The following is a 13,127-nucleotide window of genomic DNA, read 5'->3' as shown; positions in this document are numbered from 1 at the left end:
TCTATCTATTCAATCGTTATCTCCCTCCGTTACTGCTCCTATGTGTGATATTTCTGGAGACTTGGAACGCAAGAAAGCCCCTACAATTTGCCATTTGTCTCCATATCTTGATCACTACACAAAGCTAAACCTGTAAACCGATTCGTGATCTAATTTTCTACAGAAATTGGATCTGCAATTTTGATTTTGGATTTAGTTAACAGTTTGCCATCAGAGCAAGTTCCTGTCTAGCAAATTTGTATTTTTTTTTCTCCTCCTGAACTGGGATATATATATATATATCTAAAAGAGGAACAAAGATGAAAACGAGATCTGCTGAGGTAGCAGAAAACTTGGCATCCTAGAAATAGCAGATCATAGTCCTTCAGACCATTTACATTGCCCACCCATTCAAAAATCAGATTTTTGACCCTGGTACACACGGCTTGAACCGAAGCAGACTTGTCATTGAAGCATCTATCATTTCTTTCCTCCCAGACTGACCACCATATTGCGAGAATCGCCAATCTCCAAATACGCGTTCTGATTTTTCCTATCTTGACCCCATGCCAAGACGACAGCAGGTTGCAGGATGAATACAGGATGCACCAGCTGATTCTGAATCGCGTACAAAATTCAACCCAAACTTGGGATATAAATGAGCAGTGAACAAGGAGGTGGTCCACCGTTTCCTCTTCTTTCATGCAACAAAGGCAGATATTAACGATTTGCATGCCCCTTTTCTTCAGATTGTCTACCGTTAGGATTCTATTTTTACCTACTAGCCAGCCAAAACAGATGTATTTAGGGGGGGGCAGCGTACTTCCAGACAAAAGGAGCAGAGGGGACCGCTGGATTAAGAGTAGGTGCGAGTTGAGAATAAAAGGATCAGACCGTAAACACACTAGTTTTATCTTGGGTCCATATAAGCTCATCTGGAGAGGTAAGATCCGGCAGAGATTTGGAGATGAAGTCAAGAAGATCCACGTACTCAGAAATCTCCCAGCCGTGAAGGTTGCTGGAGCACTTCACGTCCCATACTGTATTCGCATCGGCAACAGAGAAGCAGCTAGCGACAGTTGCATTTTTAGCTGGGGCCAGACGGTAGATATTCGGAAATCGGAATTTCAACGGTATTTCTCCTAGCCACTGATCTTCCAGAACCGGATTGATAAGCCATTACCAAGCTCGAAATTGATACTGTCGAGCACTGCCTTTTTTGACCGCAAAATCCCCTTCCATAAGGGAGAAGCCCTATACGTTGACGAGTCTTTAGTCCACCATCCGACTGCGGAGCACCCGTACTTGCCTTTAATGAGGGAGTTCCAGAGAGTGCCTCCTTCAGTTCCCAATCTCCAAATCCACTTGCCAAGGAGGGCCTGATTCATAATCTTCAGGTTTTTGATCCTTGCTCCACCCTCTTGGAAGTGTTTGCAGACCTCATGCCAGTCAAGTAGGTGCAACTTCTTCTGATTGTCCTTCCCACACCACAGAAAATCACGCCTCAACTTATCAATGGCCAGGAGCACCGAAGAGGGGCATCTGAAGAGGGACATATAATAAATGGGAAGGTTGGAGAGGGCTGCCTTGATGAGGGTGAGACGGCCTCCCAACGAGAGATACCTACATTTCCACCTTTCGAGAAACTTCTAAAATTTGTCAACAATCTTGTCCCACATCGACTTCGAAGGAGAGCCGATAGCGAGGGGGAGCCCCACGAAGGAAGAAGGGGAAGTAGAGGGACAGCCAAGGGATTCTGCATATCTGGAAGTTTCGTCTTCCGATAGGTTGACTCCGAAGAGTTTAGACTTTGCCAAATTAATTCTCAGACCTGACACTGCCTCGAAACAGCGAAGCGTAGTGTGCAGATTGTCGATATATTCCTGAGAAGCCGCGGAAAGGATTAGGATATCATCAGCGAATTGGAAATGGGAGATAGGAGGTGACACCCCAGGCATCACGATACCTCTGAGAACCCCTTCCTCTTGGCCTTTGAGCAGCATTTGGGATAGGGCCTCACCAATCACAAGAAACAAGAGAGGGGATAAGGGGTCCCCCTGACGAAGGCCTCTGGAACTATTGAAGAATCCTGTTGGGGTGCCATTTAGAAGAACTGAGAAATGGGCCGAACCTACGCACGCGCCAATCCACTTTCTCCATCTTTCCCCAAATCCCATACGAGCCAGCAGGTATTGAAGAAAACCCCACTCAACGTGACCATAGGCTTTTTCAATGTCCAGTTTGCATAGGACAGCCTTGTCTCCGGATTTGTGGCACGAATGGAGACATTCGTTGGCGATGAGAGCACAATCTACGATCTGTCTTCCCCTGATGAATGCACTCTGGTTGATCGAAATGAGTTTCCCCATCACCTTCGAAAGACGGGAGGAGAGGACCTTGGCTAGAATCTTGTATGGGCCCCCTATCAGGCTGATAGCTTTGAAATCAAAGAAGGAACTTGCTCCTGCCACCTTAGGGATTAAGGCTATAAAGGAAGCACCTAACCCTTTGGATAACCTTCCTCTATTGTAAAATTCATGCATAAATTCCATGACATCTAAGCGAATGATATCCCAGTATGTTTGGAAAAACGCCATCGGAAATCCATCAGGGCCCGGTGATTTGTCTCCTCCCAGCGAGTCCACAGCCGATTTCACCTCTTCCTCAGTGAACGTGACCTCCAGGAGGTCCGCTTCCAAAGCCTCTAGCGTGTTGAATTGGATGCAGTCGAGGAGCGGTCTGTTCCAATCTTCTGAAGTAAGGAGAGATCTGAAGTGGAGGATGGCGTGTTCTACTATCTCCTGTCTGTCCTCTATTCGGACACCATCCACTGTGATACTGAAGATAGCTTTAGCACGGGCGCGCATATTAGCGATGTTGTGGAAGTATTTGGTATTCTTGTCTCCTTCAGCAATCCATCTCGCTCTGGATTTCAGCTTCCAAGTTGTTTGATCTTCTAGCGCCCTGGCCGATATGTTTTGGATGATTTGAATGCGCCTACCCAAGGATTCTGAGGACATCGAGGAACCCTCTGCTTCCGAATCAATTCGCTAGAGTTCCGAAAGTAAATCTGCCATTTCAGCTTCCCTCTTGCCTAGCTCGCCCACTTTCCACTCCTTTAGCTTCTCCTTGAGGAGTCTGAGTTTGCAGAGGAGTTTGTGACCCGCGAATCCTTCAACCTGAAAGGTGGGCCACCACTCCGCTATCCGTTGACTGAAGCAATTGAGCCTGATCCAAGAGGAATTGAGTATGAATGGTTTAGGGCCCCAGCTATCATCTTCCAACATCAGCAAAATCGAATAGTGGTCCAAGGTAGTTCTAGGAAGAGCCAGTTGGTTCGATGACGAAAAGGCCTCCATCCAATTAGTAGACAACAAAAATCTATCTAGCCTAGATTGGATAGGAGATTTACGCCCGTTGGACCAGGTGAACCTTGCCCCAGATAGGGGAAGATCAACCAACTCGTGGGATTGGATCCACTCAGAGAAATCCTCCATGGCTGATGTAACTCTTCTCTTGCGAGAGTGTTCCTCTGCAAATCTGACTACGTTGAAATCTCCAATGATACAGCTAGGACCTGAGAAGGACTATCTGATACTAGTCAGTTCATCCCAGAGATATGGTCTGATGGAGTCCACATTAGGACCATAGACAGCAGAAATAAGACAACAAAAGCTAGATAACTTATCTTGTAAAATAACTGAAACCGAAAATACGCCTACTGAGGAAGACTGAATCTCCCATTTGAATGATTTCCAGGCTACTACAATACCACCCGAACTTCCTGAGGCATTAAGAGAAACCCACTTAGCGTCCTTCGCTTTCCACAGGGTGGCCAGAAGCCTATCTTTGAATAGGGGAACCTTAGTTTCCTGTAGACACAAGACGTCCGGATCTCTCCTACCTATGGAATTTTTGATCAGGCACCTCTTCTGCTTGGAGCCCACCCCCCTTACATTCCACGAGAGAATTCACATTGGGGCACAGAGCTTCCCCGGGATCCCTGTCTCCCTTGTCACACTTTGGACGCTGACAATAAGCCAGGGCTCGGTTGAAGTCTTTGAAGTTCCCGGTTGCTAGTAGATCTAGGAAGGTGTTTCGTAGGGGTACGGGGAGTGGGGAGGGGTCTTCCTCTGTTTTCGATGCATTGGAAGAGGGCAATGTAGTCTTCTGGTCTGTCCCCAAACGTCAGCCCGAGAGACCTTCCGATGTGCCCCACCGCATCTCTAATCCATTTCTTGTTTTGAATAAAATTAAACACTTCTTCTCTACTTTTGTCTTCACTTGAAATCATATCTATGGCCCCCTGTTGATGATGGGGGTAATCAGCACACATCTGCAGTGGTTCTGCTACTATCACTTCAGCTGGCAGTTCTTCCTGGAAGAGGGTGATAGGGCCCAGATCTGCCCAGTCACGAGAATGGGGTACGGAATTGGGTGGGGATGTGGGAAGGGAGGAGAAGGTTTGAGATTCCGAGTATCGGCTATCGGAGTCGTCAGCTCTGGAAGTGTCATCACCCATAACGGAGGAGGGATGCATCCTAGCGAGCAAAGGGGGAGTCGGATGTTGCAGGGCCCACCACTTCGCTGAGGGAGAGGGTGGACGAGTTGGATGGGCGAAAAGGTTGTCGAGTAAGGTTATGGTTTTTGGAATGGGAGGGAGAGTTTGGGACTCGGGTATGGGGCAGGCAAGAGGACAAGTATGATATGGAGGGGCCCGAACCCGGACCCGATTCGGAGGATCCATTATCGCGGGGCGCGAAAGACAATATTCTCGGGTTGGATGAAGAAGAGGCCACGTGTCGAGAGATAGAACCTTCTTCAGAATGGATTGCAACGCGTCGACTCCCTTAAGAGAGAGGGCCATCAGAACTCGGGCGTCTCGGGGAATAGCAATAAGGAGAATGACGTGGCTGAATTACAGCCGCACACGTGCTCCTCTCCGCCGGACACTCGATGAGGGAGCTCTTTTCTCGAAGCATCGTTTCTGCATGCCTGCCACATGGTGGCTTCTCCGGCAACAGGGACTGTCACCCCCCATATCGATAATCGGGGTCGTCAGGACGCGACGGCAACGCGCTTGCGATCATGCCACGTGCCTCTTCGAAGGGTAGGATGCGAGCTCGATCATCGATGGGACCAAAGGCGCTGTCAGAGGCAACAACCGGAGCTCCGCTGGAGTATGGAATTCGTGCTCCTTCACTGATCGTCTTCTCTAACACTGGGACCTGAATCGGAGAAGATACTTCTTTCGCCCTCCATAAGTCACCCCATGGGGTAGACAGCGTCGGGCATTTCTCTTCACAACGGGAGAAAGATTTGACGATTATCAACCTGAACTATCAAGTGGGGAGGCAGAGGGGAGGCCTTCTTCCTTCTCACCCGAACTCTAATAACGGCCAGTTCTTCCCCGAGCTTTGTCTTGGAATCGAACTCTAGGAGGGATCCAAGGCAAGAAGCTGACGAGATAAAGAACTCGTCATACCAACATTCCAGAGGGATGCCCCATATAAGAACCCAAACGTTTTCCATCCAAAGATGGAATAATCTTCCCATGACAATACTTTAGCGACCAGCCCTTCCGAATGTAGATGCCCCGCCATTGTCAACATTTCAAGGTTCGGCCCCGGGCACACCTTAACCCACAAATCATTGAAACCTAGAGGTTTGATGATGTAGTTTCCAGGGTGGAAACCAGTACAATCTTTGATCCATTCTTTGACTTGAGAAAGCGAAGCTCCATCTTTAGTGATGATAACCACTGTCCCCAGTAGCTCCGCTCCGGCTCGGTTGAAGCTTTCCTGGCTAATAGAGAGGGTGAAATCCCTTTGATCCTCCTTGTGTTCCTTTCTGGCTGGCCTGGGCAAGATACTAGCTTCCATATCGAATTTGGATTGGATGTTGGGTTGCTCGGTAGGGGTCGGGGCATGTTGGAGGAGGGCGTCTCTAAAGGAATGACCATTCATTCACATAGACTGAGGAGCAGTAGGGTGGTTCTTTAGATCTTTATGAGACTCAGAAATGGATACCTTCCTTGGTTGATCTCTGTGATTCGGCCCAAACCTAGCTCGCTGGACAAGCATCGGAACTCCTCCGAACCTCTCGCCATGAAGCATTTCAACTGCTCTGGCAAGCTCCGTTTCCGAACTCATCCTTACCAGAGCGAAACCCCGATACGAACCGTTATTCCGATCTCTCGGCATAACTACATCCATAACCGCGCCCGCGCGTCCGGAAACTCTAGATATGTTAATGGGGAGCCATCCCTCCAGATATCCCCTAACGAACAAGGTTGGATAAGAGTCCGCTTCCTGCCCACTGATGTTGAAGACGTCTAAGGCCGTTTTGAATAGGACACCTGCTTCCAACCATGGATCCCATGATCGTCCAATTCTGCGTTGTCGTCATTGACATCAACAGGAGTTCCCAAACCATCGGAGGCTCTTCCCCTATTAGATTTGCCCAAGCCTCCTGTCGCCCTTGCATCTGTTGTTCCGTAGTCTTCTTTTCTTCTCGTGTTCCTCGATCTCGCGTTGTCTTCTTTTCTTCTTGCATTACTCATTCTTCTCACGTTTTCCCCAACTTTTAACTCAGACCTGTGTACTCCCACCTCCCAGATATGGAAATCCAACTTTGAGGAAAAGCCCAGAGCTCTAATTGAAATTGTGAAAAAAAAAAAATCCGGCCGCGCTCTTCCAATCCAACAAAATCTTCCGAAATGCGGCCGATTCAGGAGTCAGAGACCTCGAATCCCGGGTTTCCAACCATGGGAGATCGGATTCCGAGGCATGAATTGAGAAAAAACAAACAGATCGGAGAGAAATCGAGGCGTTGGTAGAGATATTTTCTAGGGTTTCTGGACAAGAGCTCTTCTGAGAAATCTCTCGTCTGGTTTTTTTCTCCTCCTGTGTTTTCCTAATCAACTGAATCCATAGCCCTAAACCTAATACCATCCCTCAAACCTTAATCCAGCTGCTTTTACATCTCAAAAAACCCTAAAATCAAATCCTAATTTATCTTCCAAATTTAAAAATAAAAAATCCTAATTCCAAGTTTCCAACCATAAACCTCACCCAGTTGAAACACTAAGCATGTCCCAAATACACAGCGATCACAAACCAACACCCTTTCTAGCCCTACAAATCTAACCATAGCTCTTAACTTATCCTTTCCAACTAAGCCCAAACCTAAACCTTTTAACCCCAACTTCAACATTTTTAATTCAAAAAACCCTACCAATAGCACTTACACATAAATTCTGCATACAGCCCCTAAACCCAATTTCCAAATCCCAGTACATCCTAAACCCAAAATCCTAGCCCTAAGTCCATATCCTAACCCTTTCCCAATCCCCAAATCCAAATTATAGCCCCTAAACATTCCTTAATCCAAACCATACCACTTATAGAGTCACAAAACTCAACCCATAAACCCTACAGTCCCCGAGAGCAAACCATGGCCCCAATTCAATCAACAATCCCTAGTAATGCAAGGGAATTTTCACACCGGGCTCAAGTGGGGTAGCCTATGGGATGCGGGGGTACACTCGAGGTGGGCAGCCCGTGTGAGGCGGAACTCATGGATTTGGAGCCTACGAGGAGGGTTCGGCCGAGGACCTAACCCATAGATTTAGGGCTTAGGCTATGAGATAAAGGGATTAATTCGCCATGCTCTATCAGTTCGAGCTTTTAGAGCAAGTGGTTAATTGTCCTGCATCAAATTGGTATCAGAGCGGGAGGTTTCACGTTCGAAACTCCTCACCAGGAGTGATTGATGCAGGGACATTTTTTACACCGGGCTTGAGTGGGGTGGCCTATGGGATGTGGGGGCACACTTAGGGTGGGCAGCCCGTGTGAAGCGGAACCCATGGATTTAGGATCTGGGCTATGAAATAAGGGGATTAATTCGCCATGCTCTATCAGTTCGAGCTTTTAAAACAAGTGGTTAATTATCCTCCAACAACTAGCCGCCCCCACCCCCCCCCCCCCCCCCACAAAATCTGAAATTTATAGGCCCTAAACTACCACCCAACAGGCCTAAACCTATCCATATTCACCCATTATACACAATCACAAACTCAAATAGCCCCTAATATGCAGCCCATTAGTCCACCCAACCTTTCCAGCCTATATTAAACCCTGAAACAGTAGACTTTCAGGCCATCACATAGCCTACAGACCAGACCAGCCACAGCTCAGCCCACTAAAATTGACCTGTAACTGTCCTGAAACATGTGCACAAACTGAACACTTCAAACCAGACCCAGAATCTGCCCACAACCTGTCCACCCATAACTGCCCCCAAATTTATACACTGCCCCAGTCACAAACCAACTCCCAATCAGCCCATAAGCGGTCTCCATATAGCACAAATGATAAGCGGTCTCCATATAGCACAAATGATAAAGAGGTTCAATTGATTGGGATAAGGCTTAGATGATGATGATGATGGATGAGGTTCAATAAGATGGATGGTCAATCATATAGGTCAAATGACATTTTCAAAGAAAGTTGTAGAAGAGATCTTCAATCCCCGAGGACTTGTCAAAAGAGCGGATAGATTTGGAACGGACTATGGATACGGGTAGCATCTCTCTAGACAAGCTCGTTTTCCCACTCCAGCCAAGGAAAATTATTCTTATTGATACAACCATTGTCCTTACCACAAAATACGGATGCCAGTAACCCCATTATCCTCGGAAAGAACCAGCTGCAGCAACACCACCTCACTAAGATTTCTCATCTTGAAGCAGGACACCACCCACGCATCAATGATCCAATGAAGCGCATGAGGGTAGAGATAAAAGGCTATGGTGGTAGCTCAGCCCGAACACCTTCAACAACTAGTTAAGAATCAATGAAAGATTATGTTAGTTGGTACCAGATGACCAACAAGGTTAAGTTATGTTTCGTGGCAATGTTAATTTATGGTTTGTGGCTGTAAATTTCAAAGGGTTAGCAAGAAATTAGTGGTACCAACTACCAAGTCAAAGCAAACTTGCAGCATAGCAGTCTTATTCCCATATGTGGGTGGAAAACAAAAGGAGAATGAGAAAAAGGTTGCTGCCTCTGGATTATGAGGTTGCATCATTTAGGGATATTTTTTGGGCATGGTTCACCCACGATGGAGCCTAACAAACCAATGGTCCATATCACTTAACCATGCTTTGTACTTATACAGACCTTAGTTTACTGTGCATAATCCACAGGTCAAGGACTTTAAGATTCCTCATTTTGAAATGCTCGGCTAACTACTCCCAGTCCCATATGAGAAAGTCAACAAATAAAGTGGAAATGGATACATTCTGACCTCCTTCATTGGCATTCATTTAAGAGTACGACCACAAAATTGCAATCCCATTACTTATAAGTTGGACTAAAGAGGAGCTTTGCTAAGTGCACGTGCATGTGCAATAAAGCTCACGTACACACCACACATGTGAAAGCATGGGACAATAGGTCTGAATCCAATCCATCCATCAGAACAGCACCGCTGTATTGCTGCCCTGGCCCAAGAATCAGGTTGGTCTACTTGTCAGGTAGGTCACAGTTTGCAAAACAAAGGTACAGCTCTGAAAAACTTGGCTGAAGTTTCTAAACAATCCACCTGTTTCCAGTATTGGGACCCAAACGCTGAGTGGTCCAGACTTGCTTGTGGGAAAACATGTACAAGGTCAGACTAACCTGATGTATGGATTGGATCTCACACCTATGTGCCATGCTGGCACATGTGTGGCGTGACATTGAGCTTTATTGCAAACACGTGTGCACATAGCAAAGCTCCTAAAGACAGATAACTATGAACTAAGGGTTAATTCCTCATCATGATTTTCTTTTTCTTTCTCTTTTTAAATGAATACAAGGAATCATCATTTGTTTTAGTCATTTCGTCTTGATTAAACTCAATGTTCATGATTCACTTCACTAGTAGTGCATTACGACCATCAAAATACAACAAGTGATAGCTATCAGATGGCCAAAAACCAACTGGTGAAAAAAGAAGATTGTGATCATATGATCAGCATGATTTCATCCATTCACAATGTGGTCTGCAATTTGTACGGTCGAGATTTCTGTAACATGTGAGAATAGCCTGGCCAACAGTTCTAGACATAATCTTCCGTGGACAATGAAGAGAGAAGAAGAATAGGGAAATGCCAACCTGACGAGCGAGCCTCCGGTAAGCAGCCTTAATCTCCTTGCTGCTGGCGGACTTGGGAACACCGAGAGTCGAGTAGTAGTCAGCAGAGGCGCAGATGGAAAAACTCGTCTTTTTCTTCTTACGCTTTTTACTGAAATCGGAGGAGGAAAGAGAGATGGAAGGAGCAATCCAGAGCCTGTTGCTGCCGGTGAGGAAAGACCTGCTGAGGGGAGGGAATGGCGAGTGCTGCAGCTCGGACAGTTTCTTGGAAGGGGCGAATGAGAGAGAGGAGAGTGAGAGCGCCATCTTTTATTTCAGTAGCGCCTGTGCTGTTCGGCTCTTTTTATTTTCATAGCGAGAGAGAGAGAGAGAGAGAGACAGAGAGAGAAGGGAAGGGGGGCTGTTATGCAGAGCGCGTTCTGGAGCGGGGATGATTTGGGAAGCGTTTATGGAGGAGAAGGCGTTGGCCAGTCGCCTCCCACACGTTTCCTCCCAACAGCCAACTTCACACGTGGGGCCCGTGCAGTGTGTGGGATGCATTACGTATGCAGAAATGCATCTGACCCGCCAATAGACTCGTCAGCAGTCGGCTGGACTAGGGAGTTGCTTTGGGCCTGCTTGGATGCCTGTAAATTCTTTTTAGTTTTATTTACAGGTGAAAGTTATTCACTGGTAACCTGTTTGGATATAAGTTGTAAGTCACTTATAAGTAAGTTAGTTTTTCTTTTTGGATGACCTGTAAATTACTTGCAGGTAGAAAGCTGAATATTCACATCGATCAGAACTTAGATTGGAGAATCATTCTAAAATGTTATAATCATATAAAAAAAAAAGTGGGATCAAATATGTTATTTTGTTAAGCACATTAAGATGAATATTTGAGATAATTATTAAGCTAAACTAATCATCAAGTGGGCTATAAAAGTGGGCCCACGAATTCAAAATATCTATAATATGAAGTAATAACTCAATTTAAGCATTAAGAATAAACTTAAAAACATTAATAAAAAATCTATTAATTAAATTACAATACCAATGTCTTCTTTGACTATACAAATTACATTTAAAACTTTTCACTTGGGAATCATCCTCTCCAACTATTCATTCCTTTGAATAGGACTTATTCTAAAGTGTACATCAATAGCCCGTGTTAAACTGAAGAAATGCTACCCATGGTCAACCCTATTGCGGCCTATTCATCTGAATTGCTGAACCATGGCTCCAGTTATAGAAATCAAGAATCAAATGTACCGTGGATATTTGCAATTGAACAGTTATTAATGATCAAGTGAAGAATTGGGACATGGTCCATCCATAGTGGGTCCATTTGAACAATGGCCTTAGTTGCAAGGGCCATAAGAATAAATAGGATTTATGTACCAGATACATGATGGATTCATGGTTTTCATATCCAGGCCACTGGTCCATATAAGGGAACTGTGGTTGCTGGCCAATGAAAACTTACACTGTAAGCATACGTCCCACCAATCAAATCTCAATGGGCTTCTACTATGAATGGAAATGCCGTGCAGTCCATGCAAACTAGAAAATCTAAACCATCTAGAAATGTCAAGCAAGGTGGGCCTAAAATCCCTGATGGAGAAACTGCAGCATATTTTAACATGTCATTTCTTCTTCTGTGAAAAACCTGGCAACACAAGCAAGGTGAGCCTAAAATCCTCGATGGAGAAACGGTTCAACAGAGTGGATATATAACACATCATCAAGGTGGGCCCACGGCAGGGGTAACACCCACTACCGTGTTACCAGTAACGCAATCAGACTGCGTACTGAGTTACTGTTGTACTTTTTTTATACTAAGTAAATTCAGTTGGGCCCATTGTAAATGTATACGGTTTATCCAATCCGTCCATCCATTTTTTCATCCAGATGTAGACATTGAGGCATAAATTTAAGAATATCCAAAGCTCAAGTGGGCCATACCAGAGGAAATAGTGGAAATACTGATTGGAACATTGAAACCTTTCTAGTGCCCGTAGAGATCTTTATTTGTCATCCAACATGTTCATAAGATCACAAACACCTAGATGAAGGGAAAAAAAAATCATCTTGATCCATAACTTCTGTGGCCCCCCAAAAATTTTCAATGGTATACACTCAATTCACACTATTTCCTATGTTATGGTCCACTTGATCTTTGGATATAACTAATTTTTAGGATCATGACTTAAAATTAAGTATTAAAATGGATGGACTGTGTGGATCAAATACATATATCATGGTGGATCCCACAGATTTTACGGATTACTCAGCACACGATCCCTTCCATTTTCAAAGGAGAAAAAAAAGGTTAGATGAAACATACCGTTTCAGGAGGAGAAGAGATGGAAGGCGGTAACTGTAGTGAGAGATTGCAGAGACAGAGAGAGATTGCAGAGAGGGAGGGGGAGAGATTGCAGAGACGGAGAGAGATTATCGTTTTCAATGGCTAGTGCTTCTTCTTCGTTGGCTGGAGCTTCATGGCTATAATGGTGGTTGGTGGGTTGGTGCGTTTCTCCCTCTTCCCATCTTTTTAAAAATCTGACCGTTGAGCCTGTAAGTGACTTACAGGGAAGCGACTTCCCAACCCCATACCCCTACAGTTTTTTGGTAGATTTGCCTGTAAGCGACTTACCAGTTGTAAGTTACTTACAGGTGATTTTTCTCCCCCAAACACCACCTGTAAGTGACTTCCCTGTAAGTCACTTCCCACTTACCCAACTTACAGGCATCCAAACAAGCCCTTAGATTTATTTTTATTTTTATTTTTATTTTATTTTTTAAAAAGAGAGGGTAAGATAAAAGTGTTGATACACTAGTAGTGTGCAATGGAGGATACGACATCACTAAAAATTACATACTTGGAATGTGTATACACTCCAAATTAAGTGAGATCTAATTTTGTTCATTGGCTTTAGTTGGTTGACAATCAAAGCACCTATACAACGTATGGCATACCCTAAATACAAGCATCGGATCGGTCATAGCCAGGGTGTGTACAAGTGATA

General features: G+C 45.2%; 1 protein-coding gene across 1 annotated transcript in view; it reads right to left on the bottom strand.

Moving 5' to 3' along the window:
- Positions 1-10,538, bottom strand: part of LOC131258319 (uncharacterized) — a 137,372-nt gene extending 126,834 nt beyond the window's left edge. The window contains exon 1 of the mRNA XM_058259557.1: positions 10,141-10,538. Coding sequence (XP_058115540.1) covers positions 10,141-10,425 — 285 coding nt within the window. The 5' untranslated portion in view covers positions 10,426-10,538. The remainder of the gene's footprint in view (positions 1-10,140) is intronic.
- Between the last annotated feature and the right edge of the window lie 2,589 nt (positions 10,539-13,127).

This window comes from Magnolia sinica, chromosome 10 (genome assembly GCF_029962835.1).
Source record: "Magnolia sinica isolate HGM2019 chromosome 10, MsV1, whole genome shotgun sequence".
Lineage (NCBI taxonomy): Eukaryota > Viridiplantae > Streptophyta > Magnoliopsida > Magnoliales > Magnoliaceae > Magnolia > Magnolia sinica.
The sequence above is the reverse complement of the archived record's forward strand: the minus strand, read 5'-3'. Positions and strand labels throughout refer to the sequence as shown.